Source organism: Zalophus californianus, chromosome 11 (genome assembly GCF_009762305.2).
Source record: "Zalophus californianus isolate mZalCal1 chromosome 11, mZalCal1.pri.v2, whole genome shotgun sequence".
In the NCBI taxonomy this organism is placed as follows: Eukaryota; Metazoa; Chordata; class Mammalia; order Carnivora; family Otariidae; genus Zalophus; species Zalophus californianus.
The window spans coordinates 10,732,066-10,759,031 of NC_045605.1; the positions used below are offsets into that span (position 1 = coordinate 10,732,066).

The window sequence follows — 26,966 nt, forward strand, 5'->3', positions numbered from 1 at the left end:
CTCCTTCGGCCCAAATCAGGAGCGAAGACTCCTTGCCAAATATACCAAAACGTTAGGTCACTGCTTTAAACCACGTGATGTGTGGCAGGATAACATTAAATATTCATTTCACTGACAGGCCTTCTAATCTATCATCCATTTAAAACTTGAGAAAGTGGTTAAGATACTCTATGCCATAAATATAATGGCGCTATTTCCTTTCTATGATCAAAACATACAAGTGTGTACGCATGGCATTATAAGTACAGCTATGTATCACACGTAGTCTAAAGGAAAACTGAAGACATTAAAAGGAAATTTGTAACTATTAAGTATAGAATTTTCCAGTAAATATTATAAACATGAATACTTTAACAAGTCAATACAATATCTTTACATCAGTGAGAAACTAACAAAGAGGCTTCATATTAGAACATACACTGACTTTCTAAGGCTACCAGAATTCACCTAAAAATGACTAGTTTTAGGTTCCCTCTCCAAAATCCTTTGGACAAGCTAGGCAATTCTATTTACCATTTTATGAATCGTGAGGGCATCACAGTTAATAAGAGGTGTTCTGTCTTGCAACTTCAAGTCATGGGAAAATTTAGTTATGGCACCACTAGGTCATCAAACATCATAAACAGATTTTGATTTCTAAGCTACAGAGTTCAGATTTTGACAGATGAAAAGGTAAGACAAGTCTGACATTCCCGGAGAGGAGTAATTTTGTCAGACAGGGCTTGCAGGCTCTCTGCAGGTGCTTCAGCAGCCAGAGAGGAGGTAAGGGGAGGCTGAGGGGGACAGAGGTCCAGGATCCTATCCTTTCAGTAGAGCAGATCCACTCACATGCTTCAATAAGCCTTTAAAAAGGTTTGATGACCAGTGCTATACAGTGAAAACACTGTGACTTCTAAAGTCTGAAGAGCCGTAGATATTGCAAAGTGCCAACAACAACATACCAGCGATATCCTGCCCAAGGTAAGAGCACCAATGGTTTCTCATGATCTCGATGGCATGTAAGTCATCCTTGGAGATGTCATTATTAATGATAAGGTGAATGCAGGGAATGATCAACTCATTCATCACATTAATGCCCTCGCTTACAGAGTGGTCATCGTTTGTTTCAAAGAGAGAAGCTGCTTTGGCATTCAGCTCCTACAGGTAAAAAGCAGAGCGGGGGGTGAAAAACAGTCTGAAAAAGATAAATACCTATTTTAGAAGAGCCTAAACAAGTGGTTCCCCAAATTTCCCATGTTGCCTGGGAATCTTTACAAACTACTGATGCCCCACCTGAGACATGCTGATTTGATTGGTATGCAGGTGACCCGGGCACTGGGATTTTTGCAAAAGCTCCCAAGGTGATTCTAATGCAGCAAAGTCTGTGACCCACTTCCCTAAACTTACAAGTCAAGGTCTTGCCTACCACTTGCTTCTACAGAAAGGCTTATTCAATGGCTCTCAATCTCCACTGATCATCGGAATCACCCGCAGAAGACACGCTGATGCCCAGGCCCCTCCCCAGAGCCTCTGGTCTGACAGTCTGGGGAGGTGTCGCCTCAGTGTGAAAGCTCCCAAGTGACTCTCACACACACAGGGGGTTGCGAGCCAGTGATGGGAAGAGCCATAAATCACCATTACCACTGACCGGTGGAAGATGAGCAGGACATTCAGAATGTAATCTGCACTTGGTGATTTAAAGCATAATAAAATTCAGATCCATCAAATCTACAAGGCCCTCTTTTCAGCTTCAAAATGCCCTGCCACACCCTGTAACTGATACAGAAATCAAGGGATACATCAGAAAATGAAGCTCTTGAGACGAGTATGTCATGACTTAACCTCCTCCATTTGGTATTAGCAAAGGCAGTGGCAGAAATCCTGGCTGGATTCTTCCCAGGACGGGCAATCCTGCTGGGAGGCTCACCGTCTGAGGGCAAGCCAGCTCTCTGCAGTTTTCTGAAGGACAAGCACCTGTATACCTCAGCCAGGCCGAGGGGATAGGGGTCTGTCACACCCCGTGACTGCCAAATGCAAAAGAGGCCAGGCTAGACCTTCCGTGTTGTACGACAGTGATATTAACAAAACAGCAGGACCAATACTTATGTTTTATACCATTCAAAAAAGGAAAAAAAAAAACACTGGAGTCTCTCCGGAGTTGCCAAAATTCTCATCTACTAGCTTAGCAGGGAACACTGCACAGAACACAGAAAAAACACTGCATTCCTTCAACACATAGCTGTTGCATGCTCACGAAGTTCCAGGCAGAGAAAACAGTGGAAGAAGAAGAGTCTGTGCTCAAGGAACTCACGACCCAGGAGAGAGATGCAAGTACACAGAAAGGAAAAGGGGCAATTGATTCTCATCCTAACTTCTGTCAGGGGTCGAAGAAGAATGATACTCATTTAAGTAACTTAAAATCATTTGTTTCAATGTACAACTACTCTTAAGAGTTTAGAAAAAAATCTTAAAACCTATTGAAGATTATTCTGTTTTTTTAAGCTCTATTTCTTTGTGGCCTTCAAGGAACAGAGATGAAGACAATAAACTAATACAAATCATAAGGTTCTACAAACAGTACACACCAGAAGGCATTTTCTTCGGTACAAAGCGATGACCGATTCCTTCACCCCGCGGCGGGGCCCCTTCATCAGCAGAGCGGCATTGCTCTGGTAAGCATAGACCAGGTAGGAGAGTGCCTCTTGGTACCTGAGAAAATGGTAGATCAATTGAGGGCTTTGACCTCTCTGTCCCCTGGTACAAACGTCTGCAAGGCTGCAATTATTGAAAGGTCCTGAGGACAGAAGCAGCGTGGTGTGCTGGGAAAAGCCTGAGGGCCAAGGACGGAGGCCACTCTCAGCTCCCTTGCAAACTGGTCAAGGAACCCAAAGCGAATCATGAAACTCCCCTGCGCTTCCGTTTTCCTCAACCCTAACCCAAAGAAGGTGACTGCGTGCTTACTAAGGTCCATCACAACACTAAAATTCATTTCTGGGTTCCTCTTCACTTATCACAAGGAAAATCTGGCCGTTACATGTCTATCACCATATCTACCACTACATGAAGGATGAAATACCACGTGTGATGCTTCATGAAACAGTGGGAAATGCAGAGGCGCCCTGGTGCGTGGGGACGGGGGGGGGGGGGGGAGGTGAACGGCTGCGGTTCTCAGTATCCCCAGCTGGGCATCAGGAGTTAACAATGCCCTGACCAATAATCCAAGAGACAGAAAAGGCCCACATACTTTCCTTTTTGGTAGAGTTCCAGGCCTGTGAGGAGATACACAGACACCTTTCGAAACAAACTATAATCTTCGTGCCACTTCTGAAAAGGAATGAATGCCATTAGCGATTATGGTCACCATAAACTATTTCTATACTTCCCACTGCGGTCAGTTGCACACTCCATACAAATGCTTATCGAGCACAAAAACCACAAACACAAAAGCTTTTCAATAATGACGTATTCACCATTTACAATCAAAGTTCACTCCTGACCTTAATTTTCAGTGACCTGTTACTTCCACTGAGGGACAGAAATATTTATTTCACGTGAGCTTTAGAACATATCATCTTAATTTCCAACACCCCTGTCAAAGTCATGCAGCTCTGGTTTAAACAGATGACTGTCAAGGTCTCACAAAACCATGCACGTGCAGGAAACATGGAAGGACAAGGCTGTTCCGATCACCCAGAACAGCACTCAGCTCGGCAGGTGCTGTGGGCACACCCAGGTGTCACGGAGCACTGTGTTACTACTAACACAATGCTTTTTTTGGAAATCTGTAGTTAAATATGCACTTTAATGCACAGAGATTTCATTTCAAATACAGAATTATTTGAAAACAATATTATTTTCAAACAAACCAAAACCATGAATCAAGAATTTGATTGCCTAGGTACAAGGCCAAAGTAAGTATTAAAAGGAAATAAAGTGTTCATTTATTCTAATAGAAGAATGAAACAAAGAAACTGGTTATTCTGAGGGTCAGAAAAGATCATTTATCTCTTCTCACCCAATTATTTATTTGGGGGGTGGGGCAGGGGGAGGTCAGTCTGTGATAACGCAAAACTGTTAAGTTTGGCCTTAAGAATTAATGTTTTTGTTTTGTAGACTTAAAGAAAAGACTTCACCTTGTACTCTTCCATATTCATGTCATCTGGACCAATCTCCTTCAGTTTAGCTTGAGCCACCTTCATGATGCTGATGGATCTGTGTGGGACAAGGGTCAGAAAGCAGCGCGAGGTTCAGGGAACCACTTTCCCATCAGGGGAGGCCCCTCGGCCCGACCCAGAAGCAGCGGGTGATGCGCCTGAGCATTCCTGTCTTACCTTTCATCATAGCTAAGATTTTTATCGGCAAACTGTTCCAGGAGGGTCCGTTCTACTACTCTTTTGGGCGCTTCATTTTGGAAAAAGTAGACTAGCACGTGCTGGAGCCGAGGGTCGCTGTGAGAAGTGGGCGTCTCTTTGGCAAGCTGGTAGAGCCTGGAGTATTCTTCATGGAATGCCTAGTAAGGACAAAACTGACAGTCGGAACAGGGCGCGCTGGGGGATTCTGCTCACAGAACCTGATGCCTACGGGCTAGAGAGGTTCTCGTAACTCCAAGGAGGCTTCTAAGAAACTCGTATTGGGGAATTACAGAGGAAACCACGGAATCCCTAAGTTGTTTGCATTTCGTAAGGGACCAGAACTCCTGTGGCGCCAAAGATGCACTGCCCTTGTGAGAAATACGTTTTTCTCATAAGGCTCTAAGAAAAACAAATATTTAGTTTTAATTAGTATCCTTGAGTCCCAAGGACCTGCAATTTAAAATGCACATAAAATTTAAGGTACTTGCAATTTATGCAAGTACCTTAAATTTTATTCAGGTAGCTTAAAAAGCATGACCTAGTTTCTTGTATGGTGGCTCCCAAACTATAAAGGCAATGTCTCCTTCCCAGCTTTATTAATAGATATTTCCTAAGGACAACAGCCAGCCCTCCAGGCCAGGCCTAACATAGTTCGGCACAGCTCGCCAGTGCTGTGTTAGCGCCGAGGGGAGGTGCTGTCAGTATCGTGGGAGGGCCTGTCCTGCCCATCAGTTTGAATGGAAACAGAGTTTTAGGTGTTACTTTAAGGAGAAACATTCTTCAACCTTTTTTTTTTTACCATCTAATAAAATTATGTCCCCATTACTATGATACCTGTGGTATAAGGATTAGATTTTTAAAAACAGATACCTTAATCAGCCCTGCTTCAGACCCATCTCGGTCAAAGGTCTGACGGGCTTTAGCTATGGCCAGGATGACCCCTTGCATGGCGGGGCTCAGCATCACCTACCACAAGAAGGCACAAAACACAGACAGAAAAAGGAGAGAAGAAAAGTTCAAAAGAAGACTGAACGGAAGGAAGGTGAGTGGGCTGCTGAAGGGAAGAGTGGCCGTGTGCCCATGGCCGGCATCTGCTGCCAGCTCAGATTCACACACCTGACCCCACGCACACCCACAGCCCCGAGCCTGCGCACCCTGGCCAGACCTCGCCCAAGAAGAGCTGTTCCTACATACTCTAATTTAGCAGATAAATAAAGAGGGACATCTGAGAATATTTACAAACGGCACTGCTAAAGAATCAAGTTAAATGATAGCTCTCCCAGGGGAAGTGTCCACGGTGAGAATTCCAATGGAGTTCTGTAATTTGGCTGTGTATCCCAGGACACAAGTTTTCTAAAGTTTTACTAAAATGACCAGTACATTTAAAACAGTCTGGAAATTAGGCGGTATACAAATATCATTTTATAAAATCAAAACCGTTCAGTGATTTGGAAACAAAAATATCCCACAGCAAGAAACAGAACCCTGAGAGACAGGATTCGTGACTGTGATGTGCGGTGCCAACTGTAAGGGGGACTGACCATAAGTAACTTGGGATCCCACAGCTTCTTCCAAAAGCTTAAGAATTAAAAACAACTTCAATTCACATTTGTTTTGCTCACCAGACAGCTGAAAATTTTAGATTTGGAGGGAAAACAATGGACTAATATTACCAAAGACAAAGGCTCCTTATTTAAAAGGCACTTGGTTGTTGTTGCTGATAATACCAAGAGAGGAACTAAGTGCTACCTTTCTGAGCCACCCAGCCTCTGAGGTGCCCCCAGCAGTATCCGCCTGGGTAGACAGACACCGGGGGCAGCATACGGTGGGAACGAGGCGATCTCTGACAAAATGGTAACTAAGGTCAAAATCAGATAGGCCTTCTTGTTCCTTATTTGTTCCAATAGTAACTACTGCCAGACACCCTCGACAAGTATATGGGGTCACGTGAGAAGGGAAGAGAAGACCGGGGACAGACAGCTGCACCCTGCGCTCATGTGTGTACCTCCTCATCATATCCACCTGCGTCAGATCTAACCAGAATCCTTCCCACACTGGGAATCTCCACTTCAGAGGCCTCAGAACTAGGCGGGGCGGCAGACTCTGCGTCCTTCGCCTGCGGGGCCTGCTCTGAATGCTCTGCAAGGTTTGTTTCCGGGGGCATGGGCTTCCTGGGTTCAGCTTCCTTAAGCTGTGGCAGCAGAACAGAGAGAAAGAGTGAGAAAAAACAGGAGAAAGAGGGACCAGTTAAATGCAGCAGAGACACAGAATCACAGAAAGGTGAGGAACCGGCGGTCACTGCTGCGAGCCCGCCCCTCCTGCATGCAGGCTTCCTAGGCCCTATCACCTCGCTCAGCGCCGCCTCCACGCCGCTCCTCTCGTAGGCGTGTGCGCTGTTCGCGATGGCCTGTGCCGTCTGCTCCTTGACAATCACAGCGTGCTCCGATGCCAAGCAGCGGACTCCATGCGAGGCGGATGCTGAAGGCTCTGGTAAGGAATGGTACAAAGGGATTAGCGTATGATGATAAACAACGTCTAGAACACGCTGTCGAAGGCAAGCAAGACAGACACAAAGTCTCATCTACAATGCTGCTAACAAACTTTTAAAACAGAATCTATGCAAACGTCCCCTAGAAATGAGTGACTCGAAGAAACGTCCGCTTCAGGAGGAACCCACTGATGGTTCCGGAAAGTTTAATGTGCTCCCGCTTTGTCCAATTTCTTTACGTCAGTGAAGACTTCCTACAAACGGCCTCTGTTAGGAAGATTGTCTTTGGAGAATAGTTGTCTTGAGTCTACTTACTCATCCTATCATAGCTTCTCCTACAACCTGGGAAACCGTGAAAACTAACAGATGGAAAGTACAGGGAGCTGGTCTTGCTGATACCGCTTCTGCTCATCAGAAAAGACATCCTAAAGCTACAAGCTATTCTGTCAGGTGGTGCAACACCAGCTACACCTGAACTACACATCATGCAGACTGTGGCCACCCCTCACTGAGCTGAGGCGCCACAGCTGGCTGAGGGAGGGCAGAGTGGAGGCTACCAGACCGTAGGCGCACTGGTGTGCCCCATCCTGGGGTACCTGGGGATGGAGAGAAATCCTGGGATGCTGAGCTGGTGGAGGATTCCATTTGAGGGATTTTGCAAGACTGCTCTTCTTCCCACTCCTCGACTTCCTGCTCAAACCTCCAGTTATCTTCCTGAATGTAATGCTTCAGTTCAACAGACAGGGCATCCACTTCTCCTAACATCTGATCTGATTCGCTTGGGGCTACCTCTGAGACAAGAACAAAGAGTTAAAATGCAGCACCATCCAGCAAAAGGTCACAAGGAATCAGAAGGTCCTTTCTAGAAAGAAGGAAATAAAAGACACTCTGTCCTTTCTCTTACTCCATGTGAAAAATACATACATACATAACCCATCAGAAGTAATGACAATGTAAAGCCAACAGTCGTAACACACCACTAATAGTGCCTGGCAGATTAGCAGGTAGGCACGCATGGAATATCTGTTGAATGAATGCATGAATGAATGAACGAACAAATGAATGATTAACAGAAAGCAGGGATTTGGAATAGAGGCCAATCACTGGCAAAATAGCAAGAACTGACCAAACATTTGGAAATCCAGAAAATCATTAGATCCAATGGAAATTCCAAGTTGAACAGTTTTATCAGTGTAAACCCTACAACTGTTACTGATAAGAATATCCATCTCAAGATGGTTAGAGATGAATTCCAAGACATTTATACCGCCTCAAGTTCCATACCAGTGAGTGCGATCAGAAAGCAATGTGATACAACAGTTAGATGGTAAATAATACCTGCGGGATAATAAAAGGCCCGGATGAAAAATGACAAGGATATCAAGGACATATGAAATCTCATGTTCTTTAAGATTTTATTTTTAAGTTATCGCTACACCAAACGTGGGGCTCGAACTCACGACCCCGAGATCAAGAGTTGCATGATCTTCCAACTGAGCCACCCAGGTGCCCCTAAATTTCATTTCTAAGCCTGGGACCCAATCAGAAAAAGAAGCCTACAGTAGAACAACATATCAACTTCCTGGGTGCCTTTAATCAGTCTTTTCATTAAGCAAATGACAGTTTCCGTTTATCTGTTTCTGCAGGATGAAAATGAAGCATATGCATACTAACAAGGCTCCCTATACCCTACCAGCAATAGTCCGGCCGTTTGTACAGCGTCCACGGGCAGCTGTCCTCGCTCAGGTGCTGCAGAGATGCAACTAGGAGTGTCGGTTACTGCTAAGTGATCACTCTGCCTACCCCCATCCCCCGGCCACACCAGGGGGTCAGAAAGACAACGCACTGCTTGGACAAAATGCCATCTGTGTTTCCTTACTTATTCAGCCCAGTACAGTTTGAATAGGAAAAGAAAAAGCCTTCCACAATCTTAGATGTGAAATGCTGGTCATAAGACCTCTCCCAGAAAGTGCGAAACGAAGAGAGAGAGAATGATGTAAATGGACGACAACATAGAATTTGGAGTCAGAACTGGGTCTGACTCCTGGGTTTGCCATTTATTCCCTGGCTGTATGGAGTGGAGTACCTCGGCCGGCACACGTAGGGAATAACAATTCCTACCCTGTCTTTTAGAGTTATAAGTTATTAGAGAAATAAAGTTTGAAAGCCTGTAGTAAGGAGTAAAGTTCCAATATAAATGATAATGATGATTGCTCTCAGAATTAGTAGTATTATGAGAAGGATGAAATTGTTCAGGCAAAGCCACTTGTAAAATTCAGCTATTCTCAAAGGGTGCAAAAACATGCACAAGGATGTCACTAAAAAAAAAACAACTAGAGACAACATAAAAGTCTATCAATGGGAGGCTGGTTTAATAAATTATATACATATTCCATGCAATGGGATTATGATGCAGTTGTTAAAAAGAATGAGTTGGTTCTGTTTATAAAACTATAGAGATCACTGGGGCGCCTGGGTGGCTCAGTCGTTAAGCATCTGCCTTCGGCTCAGGTCACGGTCCCAGGGTCCCGGGATCGAGCCCCGCATCGGGCTCCCTGCTCGGCGGGAAGCCTGCTTCTCCCTCTCCCACTCCCCCTGCTTGTGTTCCCTCTCTCGCTGTGTCTCTATCAAATAAATAAATAAAATCTTAAAAAAAAAAAAAAAAACTACAGAGATCATTAATACACATGAGTGATGAAAAAATGCAGGATAGAATGGAAAAATATCCCATCTGGAGGAAAAAAATGGGGCAGGGATAGATAGTGATAAATAAAATTTAGCATCTGCCCAGAATAATTCCTGAATACTCCCTAAGAAACCTAAGAATGAATACTGCCAAGAATAATGCCAAGCTCCAGCATGGGAGCAGGAAAGGAAACCTATTTTTTTTTAAATTCTCTTTTATACTGTATTTTTAAAATGAAATATTATTTTATAATAAATTCTAAATTTTTTTTCAAAGCTAAAAGAGCATTCCCTTCTGTGAGCAGTAGAGACTTTCCCCATCTCTGGCTTCCACTAGGCTATTTTTACCTGCATTGAAGTGCGGTAGCTGGTCGTTAATGTACATCAGACAGTAAGCACTAACATTTCTCAGGCCCCCATAAGAATCTCTTTCAAGTTCTTCCCAGGAAGATTCAGTAACAGAGATGTCATTGTACTTGAGCCAGACTTGTCGGGGTTGATTATAGATATAGGCCCAGTAGTGTCCAGCGTTTGCTTGCCCTTCATGAACAAGAACAGCATGCAAGCGATAAGGCACCTGCAGAGCAGAAGACATATTCCTGAGGCAGATGAAGCAAAGTAAAGGAGACTAAATTTTAGGCTATTAAAATCCAAACTTATGGCCAACTATCAGACATAAGAAAACTGACTATATACATGTGCTTGATATAGGGTTAACAGTCTAACATCTTGACAATTCAATACAAACTAATAAAAACACCGTCTTGGAATCTACCAATTATGTTTCAATTCCTGAATCTTTAAGACCACACATCTGAACAAGATGGCTTCTTCGATGACTCTTTAACCTCCTAAAATCACAAATCTAAAGTCAAACGTAACACAGACCTATTTATCCCTCCCGCCAATTCCAAACTCGGTTTATGGAAAAATAGAAATCACCTTCACCACTCCTGTTGAGAAACGTGTACTGCATTTGGGACCTACAGCAAGTTTAGCGGCTCTCTTGTACCATTTAAAGAATCTCTTACCAGATTTTATCTGGTACCAAATTTCAAGTTAGCACATTTCATCACGAATCAGTCATATGGTCCCTACATTTCTTCTGCCCGGTGACCCATCCACCTATCTGGGGTGAGGACCCTTTTAACTCCATACTTGTTTGTTTCAGCGTTTGAAAAGCATTTGTTTTTTCAATATGGAGAAAACAGAGCAATGCTTTAGGTGTTAAGTAGGTACTGATGATAAGAAGGAAAACTGGTCAGAGAATCAAGTTAAACCTGCATTCGACCACTACCTTGATAGGTTTTTCTGGTGGGGACATTTCTGAAATAATACAGAAGAGCCGAAGAAGAAAACCCAGGATTTCCATGAGACCTGGCAGCAGACGGGACTCTCCTCTGCTAGCCATGCACACAGAAGCCACTGGGCGCTCGTGCCCCTGACCGCGGCTTCCTCCCCTCTCCGTGCCCACGATGTTATTCCCAACAAAAATTTATGCGGACAGTAAGAACTTCTGCCCTGACCACATTCCCTTCTGCAGTTTTCAGGGAAATAAAGCTTGAAAGCACGCTGCTAAAGCAAAGCATCACCAAGGATGATGATACTTTGGAAAGGGTGGGTAACCAGTCCCTGGTGGGGGTCTCCCCCACCACATGACTTAAAGGACCACTTGATGGGAAATTTTTAATACTGGAGGGCAAATCTTTCTACTGTATGAAAAAATACCATGTGGCAGAATCAAAACAAATCATGTTTTAAATTTTATTGTTAGTAGAAGATACATTCCTTGTTTTGGCCTAAAAATAAACAGAAAAAATACCTATTTCTGTTCTAAGTTTATTCTTATAACTCAGGGAGGTTCCCATTCAGTCTCAAAGAAAACCATCAAATTTTCTTTTTGATCTACATTAGCACATGAGGACATGCCTTGACTACTTTCCCATCAATATCCATTCTACCTGACGAAGGAGAGGGTCACAATACATCTGCTCAATAGTCTGGGTGGTGCTTGCAATACAATTCTTTAAATCTGTTAAAAAAAAAAACACAAAAACAAAACTTAGTTAAAATGATGTCATTCCACGCCACACAGGGTGCTTCAGCCAAGCAAAAAGCACTGTTTCTCTGGGTTCTGACGATTTCACTTTTACTCTTTGAACCATAAAGGAGTGGAGGCTTTCAAGGCAGCTAGTGCTTTAGGTTATGAAGACCTTCATGGGTCACTTTGGGTGTAAAATGGATATCCCTGAGACAGGACCTGAGAGGAGAAGGCAGAGCAAAAGGCAGGGCAAAATTTCTGTGATAAGAACTTGGGAGGAATCTGGATTTGAGGATTTGATTTGATTTGACTAATGTGATCTGACTGATCTGATTATTTTATGTATTTATTTGGCTCCCTAGATAAAAGGAGAAAGGAAGGCAAGGAGAGAAAGTCTGAGCAACATGACAATGAGGCCAGAGGACCTTTAAAAACAGAAGGCTGAGTAACTCCATTTTACACTGTGTGCATTGCTCCAACACTCTCTGCCTCATTAGCCTTCAGGAAAACCTGCTTCATACGGACAAGACGACAAGACTCAAAAAAGCGGAAATCTACGAGAGCTAAATTTTAAGTCTGGGTCAACTAAAGCCAGAGTTCACATAAGCTACAGGAACAGATACCAGCAGATGCAGAAAAATCCCAGCAGAAGGTAACTGCGAGCATCTAGGGTCCCGAGAGTTCCCAGAAATTTTGAGGAGGGTTTCTAGGAGGGATCTTTCCGCAGTTGTATGATGGGAGGAACTAAAACCACAAAGGCAGTCCCAATTCCCGTGTGCCTGAGGCGTGCCTCTCCATCACCTACGCCTGACTTCCGGCGGAAAGGGAAAGAGTCGTTGTCCAACAAGCTTTAAAAGAGCCAACCTTGTATATCTTGTTCGATCTCACTCCTCCACCTCTGAAGACAGGTCTTAACAAAGTTTATCTCCTCGTCTGTGACGGTTCGAGGAGCTGGCTGTGCAGGCATTTCCACTGAAGACCGGGAAGATGCAAGTGGCTTATTCATTGCCTTAGATTTGGGTAGAGAATCTTCAGGAGAAGAAAAGGTACCTTCAACATCCTGAGAAGAGCTTTCTTTACTTGTACTGAAGAAAGATAAAAATCGCATTCACATGATAATTTCCAAAATATGCCTTGGCCTCAATTAATGTGCTTTGTAATGCTAACTGCTATATGTTAAAGTGTTGCTATAATTTAGTGAATATTTACTCTATAAAGGCACTGAGCCAAACCGTGTCTTTATATGCATCATCTCATTTAGTTGCTTCTGAGGCAGATACTATTATCATCCCTAGTTCACCAATTACAAACCTAAGGTTTAGGTAAGTTAAACAACTTACCCAAGCTCGCCCAGCTAGTAAATTATGGGACTTAAACCCAGATCTGTCTGAGTCTATGATTCATACTCTCTAACCACTTCTTTTAAGACGGGACATGAAGGAAGAGTTCAAAGAAGAGAAGACTGGCCTGGAAGAATCAAGGAACTACTACAGAGTTTCCACGATGCAGATGACTGAATAAAATATACAGAAGCAACAAATATGAAGTACAGACTTCTCCCCCAATGGGTTCTAGTGATTGTATTAGCCAGGACACACACAGCAAATCTGATCTAAGAGAATATGAGGGCTCATGTGACTTGGCCTCCCGTTCCTTCTCAAGTAAGCCCCTCTCTACTGTCCTCCTCTTCAATGTCTAGCAGTTCTTGAACATGTTTTAATAGTCTACTCATGAATAAATCTTTCCCTGAGGTTGACTTGGTTGAGCATCCTTCTCAGCAAGTGTGAGAGGGAGAGGTTGTGGAAGATCAGGGATTGAGTGGCAGCGAGCTTATAGCTAGTTCAAAACAAGGTAGACTTGGTGGGGCATGAACACCACTGCAGATCGTTCAAAAGGCCCCTGAAATAATCCCACCCATCCTGTGGCCAAGACAAGGGAGTGCCCTGGTGGGAATCGGGAACACTCCCACCCATGTGGGGGCAAACCCTTCCCTTTAAGACCAAGAAGTTGTAGCCCTTGCTCTCTAATGGGGTGAGTCTTTATCAGGTGGGAAGATGGTGCACAGTTCAAATTACACAAAAAATCCCAACATGTACTACCTTTTTTTTTTTCCTAAGATTTTATTTTTAAGTAATCTCCCCACCAACACGGGGCTTGAACCTTGAGATCAAGAGTGGCATGCTCCACCGAATGAGCCAGCCAGGTGCCCCGCCCCACAACGTGTACTATTTTAAACATTTGTTTTCATTACCTTTCCTTGGATGCCAGGTCAGAAACTGGGCAGTGTGCTGAAGAAAGTGGTAATGTCATGCGCGCATCGCTTTGAGACGTGGAGCTTTCTGAGACAGGTTTTGTACTAGCAAATTCAATAACGTATTTCAGCATGTCCGGGAGTGGAAACCGAGCTGGGCCTGAGCCATACTTCACGTACCTAAGAGGCAAAGACAACGGTGCTCTACTGGCCAAGTCCGTCTAGTACTTTGTGGCTTGTTGACAAAACATCTGTGACCCTGTAGAGTCCACAGAAAGGCTTATGCCTAAAGGCTATGCAGTATTCGATGTGTCACTCAAACAATCCATAAGGTGAGAATTCTCTACAAAAGTAAAAACTGGTAAGTCTATGTGTTTACACCTGGCAGAAAACATTTCAAATGGGCTCCTAATTGAAGTCATGTCTGTTACGCTTTCTCTTGATATCGTATCACATCGAGGCTCTGGTGAGAAAAGTAAATTCTATTTCTTAAAGGAAAACAGATATATTAGCAATACTCAAATCTGAAAATCATGCTGGTGTACTGGTACCCAAGGGTTTATTCTTTACTACCCTGAAGACCCCTACTTGGAAATTAAGAACAATGAGAGAAAGCTGGAAATGAAAAATAGGTGTTAATAAAGGTCAGGGTTGAAGAAAACTGGCAAATCTTTCTCCTGTAGGGTCCTCAGTACCCTATTATTCATGCACTCATTCAACAGCATAGGCCAGACATAAATTATTGAAGATTTCTTTGGGATTAGTAAATAATAAATATCAATATATAACCAAAATAATTAACAAATTATTTTAATACTATCCAATATTCTGCCTTTACCAGCACATGTGAGACTCAATATAAATATGAACTTTAATGAACTCTGTAATTCACTACAGGGGACAGCATTTAAATAGTACTGGTTTACCAACTAAAATACGAAATAAAGTTTGAACGGTGAAAAATAAATAAATAAATAGTACTGGTTGACTGGCTGGTACAGGTGAACCCTATAATTATGGGGTTCCCTTTACAAAGGGATAGAGAGGCACTTGGAAAGAAAGAAACACGTATAGAACTAGGAAGAAAGAAAATTGTGTCCGTATCAAAAAGGACATTATGAAATGAGAATATCAGTGGGAAATATGCAGTTCAAAGTCAACCACACGTTAGATGGTAGGTAGCAAAGACACTTTATCCTCACTAATTTGAAGAAGTAGAATTAGCAATTAGCCGTGGAGAGTGGCGGCTCTCACTGAAAAGGATGTCAAACATGTCAACTTAGAGGAAGCTTAGGAAACCTTACTCTTCCTTAGATGTATTTTCTTGTCTTTACTTCAGCTACTATCGGCTTATCTAACTAAACTCTACCCACCTTTCAAGACCTAGTTTCCCCATCAAGTCTTCCTCCACATCCTTCCCACCCCCCCGACTTCCCCCTCCCCTGCTGAACTTCTACAGGACAGGACCTGAACCTCGGGTCTATACCACAGACATGGCTAATAGGTCTTCAGAAGCACATAGTGTTTGTTGAAAGAACTAATTTACACATGACTGGCATGGACCAAAGGAAACATTTTCTCACTAGAAATGCAGCACAGATACAATGTGTCACTGGATCTTAAATTTACAACCAGCACTTTAATACTTTAATATATGATACTGATAACAAAACTTCAGGAAAAAATTTCCTCTAAGAAACTTATCTTCGATTTTCTGACATAATCATTGTCCTGTTCTAACTGAATTAATTCCTTTAGACCCACCACTTCATACAAGGCAGCACCTGTATTCGGTTAGTAGAATCTGAGCAAAAGTAGTTTCAAAAAATATGTCTACAGGGGCACCTGGGTGGCTCAGTTGTTGAGCATCTGCCTTCAGCTCAGGCCATGATCCCAGGGTCCTGGGATCGAGCCCCGCATCGGGCTCCCTGCTCAGCGGGAAGCCTGCTTCTCCCTCTCCCACTCCCCCTGCTTGTGTTCCCTCTCTCGCTATGTCTCTCTCTGTCAAATAAATAAATAAAATCTTAAAAAAAAAAAAAAGATGTCTACACTATATGCAAGAAATCTCATTTTTAATATTATATCGAGGTATCTGAGAGAAGAAAGGGTGAACTTTTTGTTTAATGATGAAAGTAATGCACGTGCTGGTAAGAAAATTCAAATACGAAAGAGTGTAAAACAAATCACAAAACTTACCCGCTCACATCTCAGTTCTACTACCTACTGGTATTCACTCATAGTTCCTATATATTTTCCCAGGAGCAGGTCACACTTAGACAAGTGATTTTTTTTTAAATTACCCAAATAAAATTATCTGAGATTTTAAAAGTTATTTTATTTATTTTAAAGATTGTATTTTTAAGTAATCTCTACACCCGACGTGGGGCTCGAACCTACAACCCTGAGATCAAGAGTCACATGCTCTACTGAGTCAACCAGTCATAAATAAAATACACAAATACATAAATAAAAAATCCACTTTATGTATTTTTTTAAGTAGTATCATACTACAGAAAATGCTCGTAGACTCTGTTTTAAAATCTAAAGTCAGAACGCCCTGCTGGTTACTGGCAAATTGACTTTTTCTATGTTATAATACATCAGGTATATTTGGTTCTATAAAAACAGTTACATTTTTCCAATCTTACGAAGCCATCGCTAAAACCTTAAAGGTAAAATACAGCTGCAAGTCGAGTCCTGTAAATCACTTCCAGGATGGTATCTGAAGAATCAATCCTCAGCTTAAGTCTATACAAGACAAGTAGAGAACTAATCACTGAATACCTTGGATAAGTTCTTCCCAAGTGAGAGACAGGAAGCTGGAGACAGGGACCTATGGGTGGGTGCAGGGTCTACCTTGGGCTGGTATGGAAAGGGTTGCCTCTCAGGGAAATGAACGACCTCGCAATGGAGTGGGTAGAAATGGGGTGGTGGTGAAGTAGATAGAGGGGGGAAAGCCACAGACATTATATGGGATTTCCTTCTGAAATGCTAAATCAATGGGATCGATACATGGACTCCTCCTTAGGAAGTCACGGGGTGATTCCCAAGAAACAGTGGGAAAACGAACGGACAAAAAGGGAAAGATTCCTCAAGAGAGAGGACTTTGTCTGTGTCACAACTGTTCGCCCTTTGAATCACTGAGCACCAGCTCCAGGTTAGAAAAGCACGGTTTTTGTTTTTTATCTTTCCCAGATCCTTAAGAAAACGCTTTCCCAAGATAGGGATTGGAGTACTGTGACCGTTCTCTCTCTCTCGTGTTTGTGAAAATGATGACGAGGGGAGGAGAAAAAGTAAAGGGCTATGAACTCAGAACCTGAGGTCCCTTTGTGCACTGCCAGGGACTGACCGTGTGACCCCGAGTCCCGCCGGTCCTCGGGACGACTACTCGCCATGGATACTCTGGCTCCTCTTACAGACTGCTTCACGCTTGGAGAATTTTCCTTAGCTATTTTATAAAACACACTAGTTAATACTTAAAATCCAAATTAATTTTTAAATTTAAGCAAATTATCTGTTTTTAACGTTCTACTCTTTCACATATCTAAGCACAAAGGGGTCACAACTCACCTTTCCAGTTTTTGCTGCAGAACTTTTATTTCCTCCTTCAACTTTCGAATACACTCTCTCTTACTTCGAATAAGCTCTTTGCTCTTGTACATGTACCTAAGCAAATGATGACACCACAAACACAATTTATATTTAAAAGCATTAATGGCACACAGTGCCAGCAAACCAGGGATACACGGGAACTTCCTCAAGCAGACAACAGGCTTCTATGAAAACATATAGCTAAGATCATACTTAATGGTGAAAGACTGAAAGCTTTCCCCCTAAGATCAGGAATGATGCAAGGAGGTCCACTCTTATCTCTCCTACTAAATGTTTTACTGGAGGCATGGCCAGTGCAAGGAAGGAAGGAAGAAAGGGAGGGAGGGAGGGAGGGGAACGGGGGGAGGGAGGAGAGGCTTACAAAGGGAAAAGTAAAACTGCTTTTCATTGCAGAGATAATCTGTTATGCAGACATAATTATCTACGTAGAAAGTAGCAAAGAACTTACAAAAATACATCAGAACTAGTAAGTGAGTTTAGTAAAGTCTAAAGATATAAAATCAATTAAAAAAGGGGGGGAAATCTACTGCATCTCCACATACTTGTGAATAACAAATGGAAAGCAGAATTTTTTAGAAACCATTAGAACATCAAAAGCATGAATTATTTTGGTATAAATTTCCTCAGATATATGCAAGACCTGTACACTAAAAATTACAAAACAATGTTGAGAGAAATTAATGATTTAAATAAATGGAGCTATACCACGTTCCTGGATTAAAGGACTCAAAATAGTTTCCCCAAACTGATCTACAGATTCAACATAATGCCAATCAAAATCACAATAGTCACTAGGTAGTAAATGACAAGGTTTTTTTTTTTTTTTTTTTTAAGATTTTACTTATTTGACAGAGAGACACAGCGAGAGAGGGAACACAAGCAGGGGGAGTGGGAGAGGGAGAAGCAGGCTTCCCGCGGAGCAGGGAGCCCAATGCGTGGCACGATCCCAGGATCCTGGGATCATGACCTGAGCTGAAGGCAGACGCCAAACGACTGAGCCACCCAGGCGCCACCTGGCAAGCTAATTCTAATACTTACCTAGAAATGGGAAGGATCAAAATAGCCAAAACAATTTTGAAAAAAAAAGAACAAACTCGGAGGACTTACACGATCTGATGCCAAGTTTTACAATAAAGCCAAAGTAATCAAGACAATGTGTCACTGGCTTAAGATTAGATAATAGATAAAACAGAGATTCCAGAAATAGACCCACAACTACATGCTCAATTTTTGACAAAGGTACCAAGGTAATTCAATGGGGGGAAATGGTAATTGGACATCCACATGCCTTCTTTCCCTCCCCTGCAAAAAACAGAAACAAAAACAAAAGCCCTCATCTCATACTATATACAAAAATAAACCCTAATGGGTCATAGACATGAATATATGAATTAAAATTACATAATTTGTGGCCCTGGGTTGGCAAAGATCGCTTAGTTAGAACACAAAAACACAAACTGTAAAAGAGAAACTGATACATTAGACTTCATCAAAACTAAAAACTCACTGTCTCCTAAAGACACTGGTAAGAAAATGGAAGAGACAGCACAGATGGGGACTATGTGGTTCTGTATCCAAAATATATCAAAGAACTCACTCTTACAACTCAGGATGAACACAACCAACCCAATTAAAAAATGGACAAAAGATTTGAAAAAACACTTCACCAAAGAAAATATACAAATGACCATTAATTAAGCTCATGAAAAGAAGCTCAACATCAATAGTTATCAGGGAGATATACGTCAAAAGAAAAATATGATATTCCTACAAACCCGCTAGAATGGCTAAAATTTAAAAGACTGACAATTCCAATTATGGGCAGATTTGGAGCAAATGGAATTCTCATACACTGCTGGTGGGAATGCAAAATCATACAGCCACTTTAGAAAGCAGTCTGGAAATTTCTTATACAATTAAACATACACTTTTCATACAACCCAGGAATCCCACTCCTAGGTGTTTTACCCAGAAGCACTAAAAACCACACCGACACTTTGGGGTGAATGTTCACAGCAGCTTTATTCATAATAGCCTAAAACTGGATACGTCTGAAATATCCGTTGACCGGTTAATGGAAAAAATACTGGAATATCACTACAGTGGGTTATTACTCAATATGGATGAATCCCCAAAACATTATCCTTAGTGTAAGAAGACAACCACAACAGAGTGTGTTCTGAATACTAATATCACTACTGTGACATTCTAGAAATGGCAAAACTATAGGGCCAGAAAACAAGTCAAATGGTTGCTAGGGCCTGGGGTGGGGAAAGAGATTGACTGCAAGGGGTATGCGGGAACCTTCTGGGGGATGGAAATGTGCTATATCGAACTGTGCTGGTGGTTACTTGACTAGAGACATTTGTCAAACCTCATTGGCTCTATACCTAAAGAATGGTTAATATTGTTTCGTGTGTAAACTATACATCAATAAACCAGACTTTAAAAAGATTAAAAATCCTGTAATATAAGTCTATCTAGGAATTTTTTTTTCAGGAATACAAACAGTATTGAGATTAGATGCAACACACTGTGGCCGCTCCACATGCAGGGCTCTCACCTGAAGCCTAGCTACTCAAGCTGTGGTCCCGAGATGAAATGCATCATCAGCATCACCCTGAGAGCTTCTCAGAAATGCCAACTCTTGGGCCCCAACCTAGAGCCAGTGAATCCAGTGACTCCACATTTGCATATTATCAAGAGCCCCAGGCGATTCCTATGCACAATACCCTTAGCAAATGCTCCCTACTCCTTCTGTAATACACTAAGAAGACACTCAATCACAGAACTCACCTGTCCATATAAATGATCTGAGGAAATTCCAGCTTATTGTGAATTTTCTCTGGCTGACCAAGGGACTGATTGAACTCGAATCTTGAGAGTTCAAAGGTCAACACTGGAGGTAGCTTTGTAAACCAACGCTATGTCAGAAGCAGAAATATGAAAGAGAGAAGTTAATTTCAGGAAATAGCAAAAGCCAGATTTAAAGCATCCCTCATCAAACTTTCTTCTTCTGGTGTAGAATTTATACTCAAATCCAATTGACCCTAGAGGTTTTTTTTTTTTTATCCCAAATACTAAAATGACCACTTAGCATCGTGCCCTCTCAGAGAACGTGGTTAAACATTCCTCAAGACTCCAAATTTACAAGCCAGTCAACAACATTTCATTTGACTATTATCCTCAGAAATACCCACCCTTAAGTAGGTGAGCTGCACCAAGAATCCTCACCATTTACTAAGTCATCAGTAGTCAAAACAGGGTCAAAAGCTGAAGAGGATGGCTAGCCTAACCAAAGAATCAGAAATTACGACCTAAGCAGCATATAATTAAGGAGCTAATTATCTCCATGAATCAGCTCAGAAGACTAATATGTGTACATATATACTATTTATTTACAGCCTATTCACCATAATGTGAATCCTCTTCATTTTTAAAATAAGAAACTTGAAAGATTCTCATGATTATGAGTGCTCAAGTTTCTGAGAAAATCCCTGAATTCTAAGACTTTATAGATGTCTCATAAGGGACCCAGTCAAATCAACCTAGGATGTTACCTTGAGCTTCAAGAGAAGAAAGCACTGACTTATAAAAAAAGATCTCAACTGTTCCTGATCACAGATGAGGAAGAGCTAAACCAGGAGAGGCATTTCTGTTCAATTCACCTCTATGCCAGAGGTCTGCAAGAATAGCTTTAAGACGTTCCCTTTACCAAAGGAGCAAACAGCTAAGTTCCCTTTCCCTGTTGGCATGAGGTGAATCCAGAGAGCCTGTCTGACTGCCCCAGGCTTAATCTAAATAAGCATGATGATTTTCTTTTCTTTTTTTTCTATCTATAGCGTTCCCATTCTTGAATAAAGGTCTCCAGAGGTCTAAGTAGCTGGTGAACATCCCTTCTCTTTCGTAGAGCATGCATCAGCTGCGCACAGATGGGACAGATGTCCCATCCTGCCTCCCAGCCAGGAGTCCGCACTGTCCTTGGAAAGCCAGGGGGGCACCGGCTCTCTCCCAGTGCTCATGCTGCCCAACAGCTCATGCACTGCAACACGGCTCGTGTCAGGCTCCCGAGTGTAATTCAAAAAAGCTCTGCTTTCTCCGACAGTAATTACTGAGTTGGACTCACATAAGCCCACAGTTTTGTTTCAAAATGTATGATAAAGAAGAACAAGCCAAGCTGTGTGGTAGTGACAGTTATGTTCCAAATTCACTAATTTTTAACCCAACTGGAATCCTGAGGCATTAATTAATAACCCTTGCTCTCCCGCTAACTTCCCCCTTTCCTTCCGACCCACAAAAATAAATGAACGTTAAATTTGAAAAATTTTAAAAGCAAAGGCAGAATTTACCACGAAGAACAGTAAATATTATAATAGGGAAAATATTCTAAATGGCATACCATAGGAGTTAATCACTGTACTTTTACCCTCCGAAAATATGGAGGCAGTGGGTTCTCCCTACTGGTACAGGTAGGCTTCAACAGAAAAAGAGAAACTTGATCATACTTAAAACATCAGAAGCAGCATACAACCTTTATATGATTAACTCAAATTCATACTTTCAGCAAAGAATTTATTTATCAAACACTAAGACTGACTAACGCATATCAACTCATGAGAGACCTTCAGACTAGTTCAACATCTGTTATGTGTAAAGTTATTTAATATCTGATGGGAAGACAGTTTGCCAAAAAGCTCAGTTCTACTTAACTGGTTTTGTCACTGGCACAGCAAATAAAAATATCCAACTTACCTCTTGCCCGTACTTCACCGAATGATCGGAAGGAAGCAGCTCAATGTCACCCTCCACCATGGCCCCTTCCAAACATTCGTCTAAGTTGCGATAACCATTTACCTGAAGGGGATACTGGCCGAAGGTCTCATTGTTACAAAAGGGCTTTCCTAGGCAAAGAAACAGATGGCTTTTTTAAAGACATCACTAGTATTATCTGAAGCCTTTTTTCTGGCACGACAGAGACAGCATCTTCTTAATTCAGCAACTTGCTGAGAACTGTCAGAAGCATACTTAAGCCTGTAGGGCAACTTCCAACGAATCAGTGGATCCAGGCACCGATCATGAGCGACTGCTACCATCACAAAAAGAAAGATGAGCAGACATTATGTGCCTCCTGATCAGAGACTATCCCATCTCTTGTGAAATAGTCTTGCCAAGAAAAGCCTTACCTGAATCTGGTCAAGCTTTAGATCCAACTACCAATTTATAAAAGAGGAGTAGAGAGGAGCGTGAAATCATGGATATGCAAGCAGCAAAATTTCAGACTTTGGGGAATCTCAGAAAACAAACCACCTGGTTTCTTAAAAAATAACATTTCAAGGAAAAAAGAGACTGGGGGGGGATAGTGTACAGATTTTGATAGGAGACTTGAAAGATATACAACTATATAAATGACCCACATTTAGATCCTGATTAAAACAAACTGTAAAAATAAAAACAACACCCATCCCCCCAATATATAAAATTATAAAACAACTTGGAAATCTGAACACTGACTAGATATTTGACATTAAATGCTACTTTTTTGGAGTGAATAGTGGTATTGTATTGTTTTACAGAGAATACCAGAAGGGTAAGAGAAGAAAGGAGTTAGGAAATGTCTGGCCATGAACTAAAGGTTGCTGAGTTCCTGGGGGTTTTTAGACTGCTCTATCTGGATGATAAAAATTCTCCACAGTGAACAAAAAATTAAAATTACATATCCAACATGCAGCTTAGATAAGCCTCTAAAGCGGAGAAGTATTTTTGGCAGTCCAACTCAACAAAACCTTTTGAGATTAGGTATTACATTGGAAAAAAAACAACACAGAGAAAATTAAGTAGCATCACCATGTCTGACATTAATACTAGATTTGGGCCATGCGAATATTATACAATTTCATCTAACAACGGTAAACATTGTGCCCATTTTACAGATGAAGAGACTGAGGATCCAGGTACTCACACAGTTTGTCCATGTTACACACATACTAAGAGGTAGAATCAATATTCAGACCTGGAAATGCCTGACTTGAAAGCCTTTTCGACTAATACAGATACAGTCACAAGTCTAGAACTAAGACAGCAGAGAATTTACCTTCACGAACCCCTTCAGTGAGGAAAGTACCGTAGAAAAGCTGCACCATTGGATTTTCAGATTTGTTCCTGGGATTGCTGCTTTAAAAAAAAAGAAAAGAAAACAGTACTCTATCATTTGGATCAGATAAGCACCACACTAAACCTAACCGTCATTCAAAAGCAAAAATAGTACATTTTCATAGATCTCCAAGGAGCTAGGCATTGTCCAAAATTAGTAATGGGCTGGTTCAGTTTAAATACTCATTGAGCAAATATACAGGCATGATCCCTGGCTGTGAGGAGCTGAGGGAGAGTCCTACGTACCGAAAAATACATGTATCTGTACACATTCAATATATACATCTATAGCCAGCAACAGATGTATACAAATTCTAGAATAGGACAGAAGCAAGCATCAACCCTCTTGTGCAGTTTTGCAAATAAACACAAAAGTTTTCCCAGTGGCACAACAGAAACGGACAAGTCCACCTTAAATAAAGTGTTACTATGTAAGGTGCTATATGCAAAGCTGTCTTATGATATATGTGTTTCTTTTACTTAGAGTTAAAACAATGTAGAAAATTTCTCAGCATCTGTATTCGAAAGGGGATACTGTATTCTTTGCCCTGAATTTCACTTCTGAAATTCATTTCAGTGACTGCAGTGACTAAATTTGATTTACCACATTGACATCTAGGATTGATTTGTCCTTTTTAATACATTCTGTAGCACAGGCCATGACTTTAACGAAGTTCAGAGTTACGGCCTGACTTTCAGCAAAAGGTGGCAGGCTGAGATGATTATCTACATCTTCAGAGAGAAAAACCAAAGGCAAGGAGGATACAGAGTGACAAGTATCTGAGGGGGTTACCCCATGAAGTTTGGCAAAACCCAGCAATTTCTACTTGAGAAGAGTAACTTCCCCCCATCATAGTTCTCGCTGGACCACTGTGAGTAGGAATTCGGGACAAACAAATCCTCAACACTCACTTAACATTCACAGCTAGCTGGAATGCGTCCTCTAGCCAATCCAGGAGCTTGTGTGTGAATTCACTCACATCTTGCTACAAGAGAGGCACAAATTGCATAAGAGTTAGACCCAACACTACACTCAGGGAAATGAAAATCTGCCCTTATCCCGCCAACGATTAAGACTGTATGACTATGGAAGGATTTGTTTATTAAGGACAAATAGCAGGAAGAGACGAGGAACCCTGGACCCCAGGCACTGCAGAAACAGAAGGCAGCCGCTGACTAGCTCGTGGCTAGGAGGGAACTGGAGCGCCATCACTTCGAGCCACATCTATTTGTAACAAATGGGGAACAAAGAGAATCTTCCAGGTAGGTCTTAAAAAAAGAAAAAGAAAAAAAAGGTCCACAGAACAGACTCTAGTCCTCTAGAACAATATGAGATCTGAATGGAGAAAAGAGACTTTTATGAAATGTTTTGAGAATTTTGTAGAACCGTAGGACCTTTAGAGAAACAAAGAGAAAATTTAATTTTACGAGACAGGTGCTATCCTACTGCTAACAGCTTTGTTTTGTAACAGAAGGTAGGGAAAGGAAAGCACTAATGTCTAGAAGCGAAAGATTGCTCGGAAAAGCTGCTCAACAGGATTTTTATCTGGGCCATCCCAAGGCACAGGTGCAGACAGAGGGCTTTACTTTTGTCAGCAACCCTTTGCTGTGATGCACCAAGTTATTTTCAACCACCTCTCTACTCCAACAGCCCCTGTGTACTCCTAGTCCTGTGCAGTCACGTTCAGAGCCTACTGCACTGCTGACCCGAAGCCACATCACAAGAACAGCAACGAGGCATGGCTTTAAACGTCGCAGAACTGGAGGGAAAACACAAGAATAACGGGCTTCCCGTACCTGCTGTTCCTCAGGTGATCGGAATGCTCCCTTTAAGAGATCCAGGGCTGCTGAAGGGTCTACAAATTTGCGATTAGATCCCATCATCAGAGCAAACAAATACTGAAGCTCTTGCATAAACACAATATTTCTCTTTTCCTGTAGAGACAGCAACGTGTCAGCAGCACACAACGAGACAGCAACCTAGATCTAGATCAGTGAGGACTCAAACCATCTCACAGGTCCTCTGATAAGGTCTGTGTAGGGGATTACCTTCAACTAAAGCTGTCTGTGTGGAAGCCAGGAAGGGAATATTGTAGGAAAGGCAAAAACGTTTATCTTCTGAAGCTGCTGCCCTCCCTCCTAGAAGGAAAATGCACCCCCAAGGTGAAATCCTGGCAAGGGTTAGATCGCTGGCAGGAGGCCACATCCTTGGGCAAGAGCCGAGTACAGAACCTTCTGGAAGGTGCACGCCTCCAGCATCAGCACAGGATGCCACACACACTTTCTGTGATTCAGAATTTCTGAATCTCCCTCCCAGAGGCAGAAAAGCGGAGGCCGTCAGGATGACTAGCCACTTTCTGGAAACTGTTTTTCTAATTTTATTCCTACTTAACTTTACATTTTTGCAAACCCCTGTTTCATGTCACAAAGGAAAAAAGCCACTTGGGAATGAAAACAAATACTAGCACAGCCAAAGGACATCACAGCTGTCAGCCTTGGCCAGAATTTAAAAGCCTCTGGGATGAGAGGGACCAAGCAAGCGGGAGTGAGGACTTCTCCACACCAACTTACCGCGTGACTCGGGCAGTTTTCGAGCACATTCTGTGGTAGACTATAGCTGAGGACGAGTCTTCGAAATTCAGGCAGTTGAAAGAGAGACTGAAAGAAAGAACGAGACTCGTAGCCTTTCTTTCAAATTAACTGCAGCAGGAACGGTATTTCTTTTACCTTGAAAGTACGTGTGACTGTAACCTGCTATTTCTACCTCTATCCTGTCCGAGGGAATGATGGCTACGGTACAAACGAAGCTGACGGAATATTAATTCTTTTGGGAAAAACCCAGAAACAACACCATGGCTGACAAGAGAGACGGATTAAATAACGTAGAGTGTGTGTATACGACAGATCGTTATGTAGTCATTGAAATCAAGTTGTAAAAAAAAAGTGTTTTCGTAAAATGGACTAGTACACAGCACTGAAAGTGAGTTCCCGAGAGCTACAGGATCAACATGGAGGAATCTCAGAGCTATATTCTGTGTGGAAGAAAGTTCCAGAAAAACAGAGTATTAAAGTGTTCATAGTAAGTTTAATTATATACAAAACAACACGGCATTGGTCTAGGGACACTTGCAGGGGGGTTTTATCTGCGGGGAAGGGAGGCTGTGACTGACTGGGACGGGCAGGGCAGGGACCCAGGGAGCTGTACCATTTCTTTCCAAAGCTGGGCAGTGAGCGCAGCAACGTGGGCTACTCTCCATTCCTCGTCACGAGAACTGTGTTTAAAAAACAATTTTAACAGCAGGAATCTCTCTGGCTTACTTGTAAATCATACATAATCCCACTATATCTTTTGAAGGTGAATGTTTTTAAAAAACCCTTGTATGAATACAGCTCTTCATCCCAACACAC

The 26,966-nt window shown here is 42.1% G+C and overlaps 1 protein-coding gene across 10 annotated transcripts in view; it reads right to left on the minus strand.

The window, feature by feature from the left end:
- Positions 1-26,966, minus strand: part of USP28 (ubiquitin specific peptidase 28) — a 60,666-nt gene that overhangs the window by 1,405 nt on the left and 32,295 nt on the right. For 3 of the 10 annotated variants that reach the window (XM_027579077.2, XM_027579075.2, XM_027579083.2), the window contains 20 exons: positions 26,130-26,216; positions 25,356-25,493; positions 24,471-24,544; positions 23,500-23,579; positions 22,161-22,309; positions 20,205-20,332; positions 17,367-17,462; positions 13,797-13,976; positions 12,410-12,630; positions 11,466-11,536; positions 9,853-10,081; positions 7,416-7,610; positions 6,679-6,818; positions 6,337-6,522; positions 5,202-5,297; positions 4,311-4,489; positions 4,113-4,191; positions 3,224-3,303; positions 2,565-2,688; positions 942-1,137 (listed from right to left, as the gene is read on the minus strand). In XM_027579077.2, coding sequence (XP_027434878.1) covers positions 942-1,137; positions 2,565-2,688; positions 3,224-3,303; positions 4,113-4,191; positions 4,311-4,489; positions 5,202-5,297; positions 6,337-6,522; positions 6,679-6,818; positions 7,416-7,610; positions 9,853-10,081; positions 11,466-11,536; positions 12,410-12,630; positions 13,797-13,976; positions 17,367-17,462; positions 20,205-20,332; positions 22,161-22,309; positions 23,500-23,579; positions 24,471-24,544; positions 25,356-25,493; positions 26,130-26,216 — 2,728 coding nt within the window. Of the gene's footprint in view, positions 1-941; positions 1,138-2,564; positions 2,689-3,223; positions 3,304-4,112; positions 4,192-4,310; positions 4,490-5,201; positions 5,298-6,336; positions 6,523-6,678; positions 6,819-7,415; positions 7,611-9,852; positions 10,082-11,465; positions 11,537-12,409; positions 12,631-13,796; positions 13,977-17,366; positions 17,463-20,204; positions 20,333-21,807; positions 22,136-22,160; positions 22,310-23,499; positions 23,580-24,470; positions 24,545-25,355; positions 25,494-26,129; positions 26,217-26,966 lie in introns of those variants that run through there. The other 7 variants (XM_027579078.2, XM_027579076.2, XM_027579081.2 and 4 more) reach the window with 7 other exon arrangements.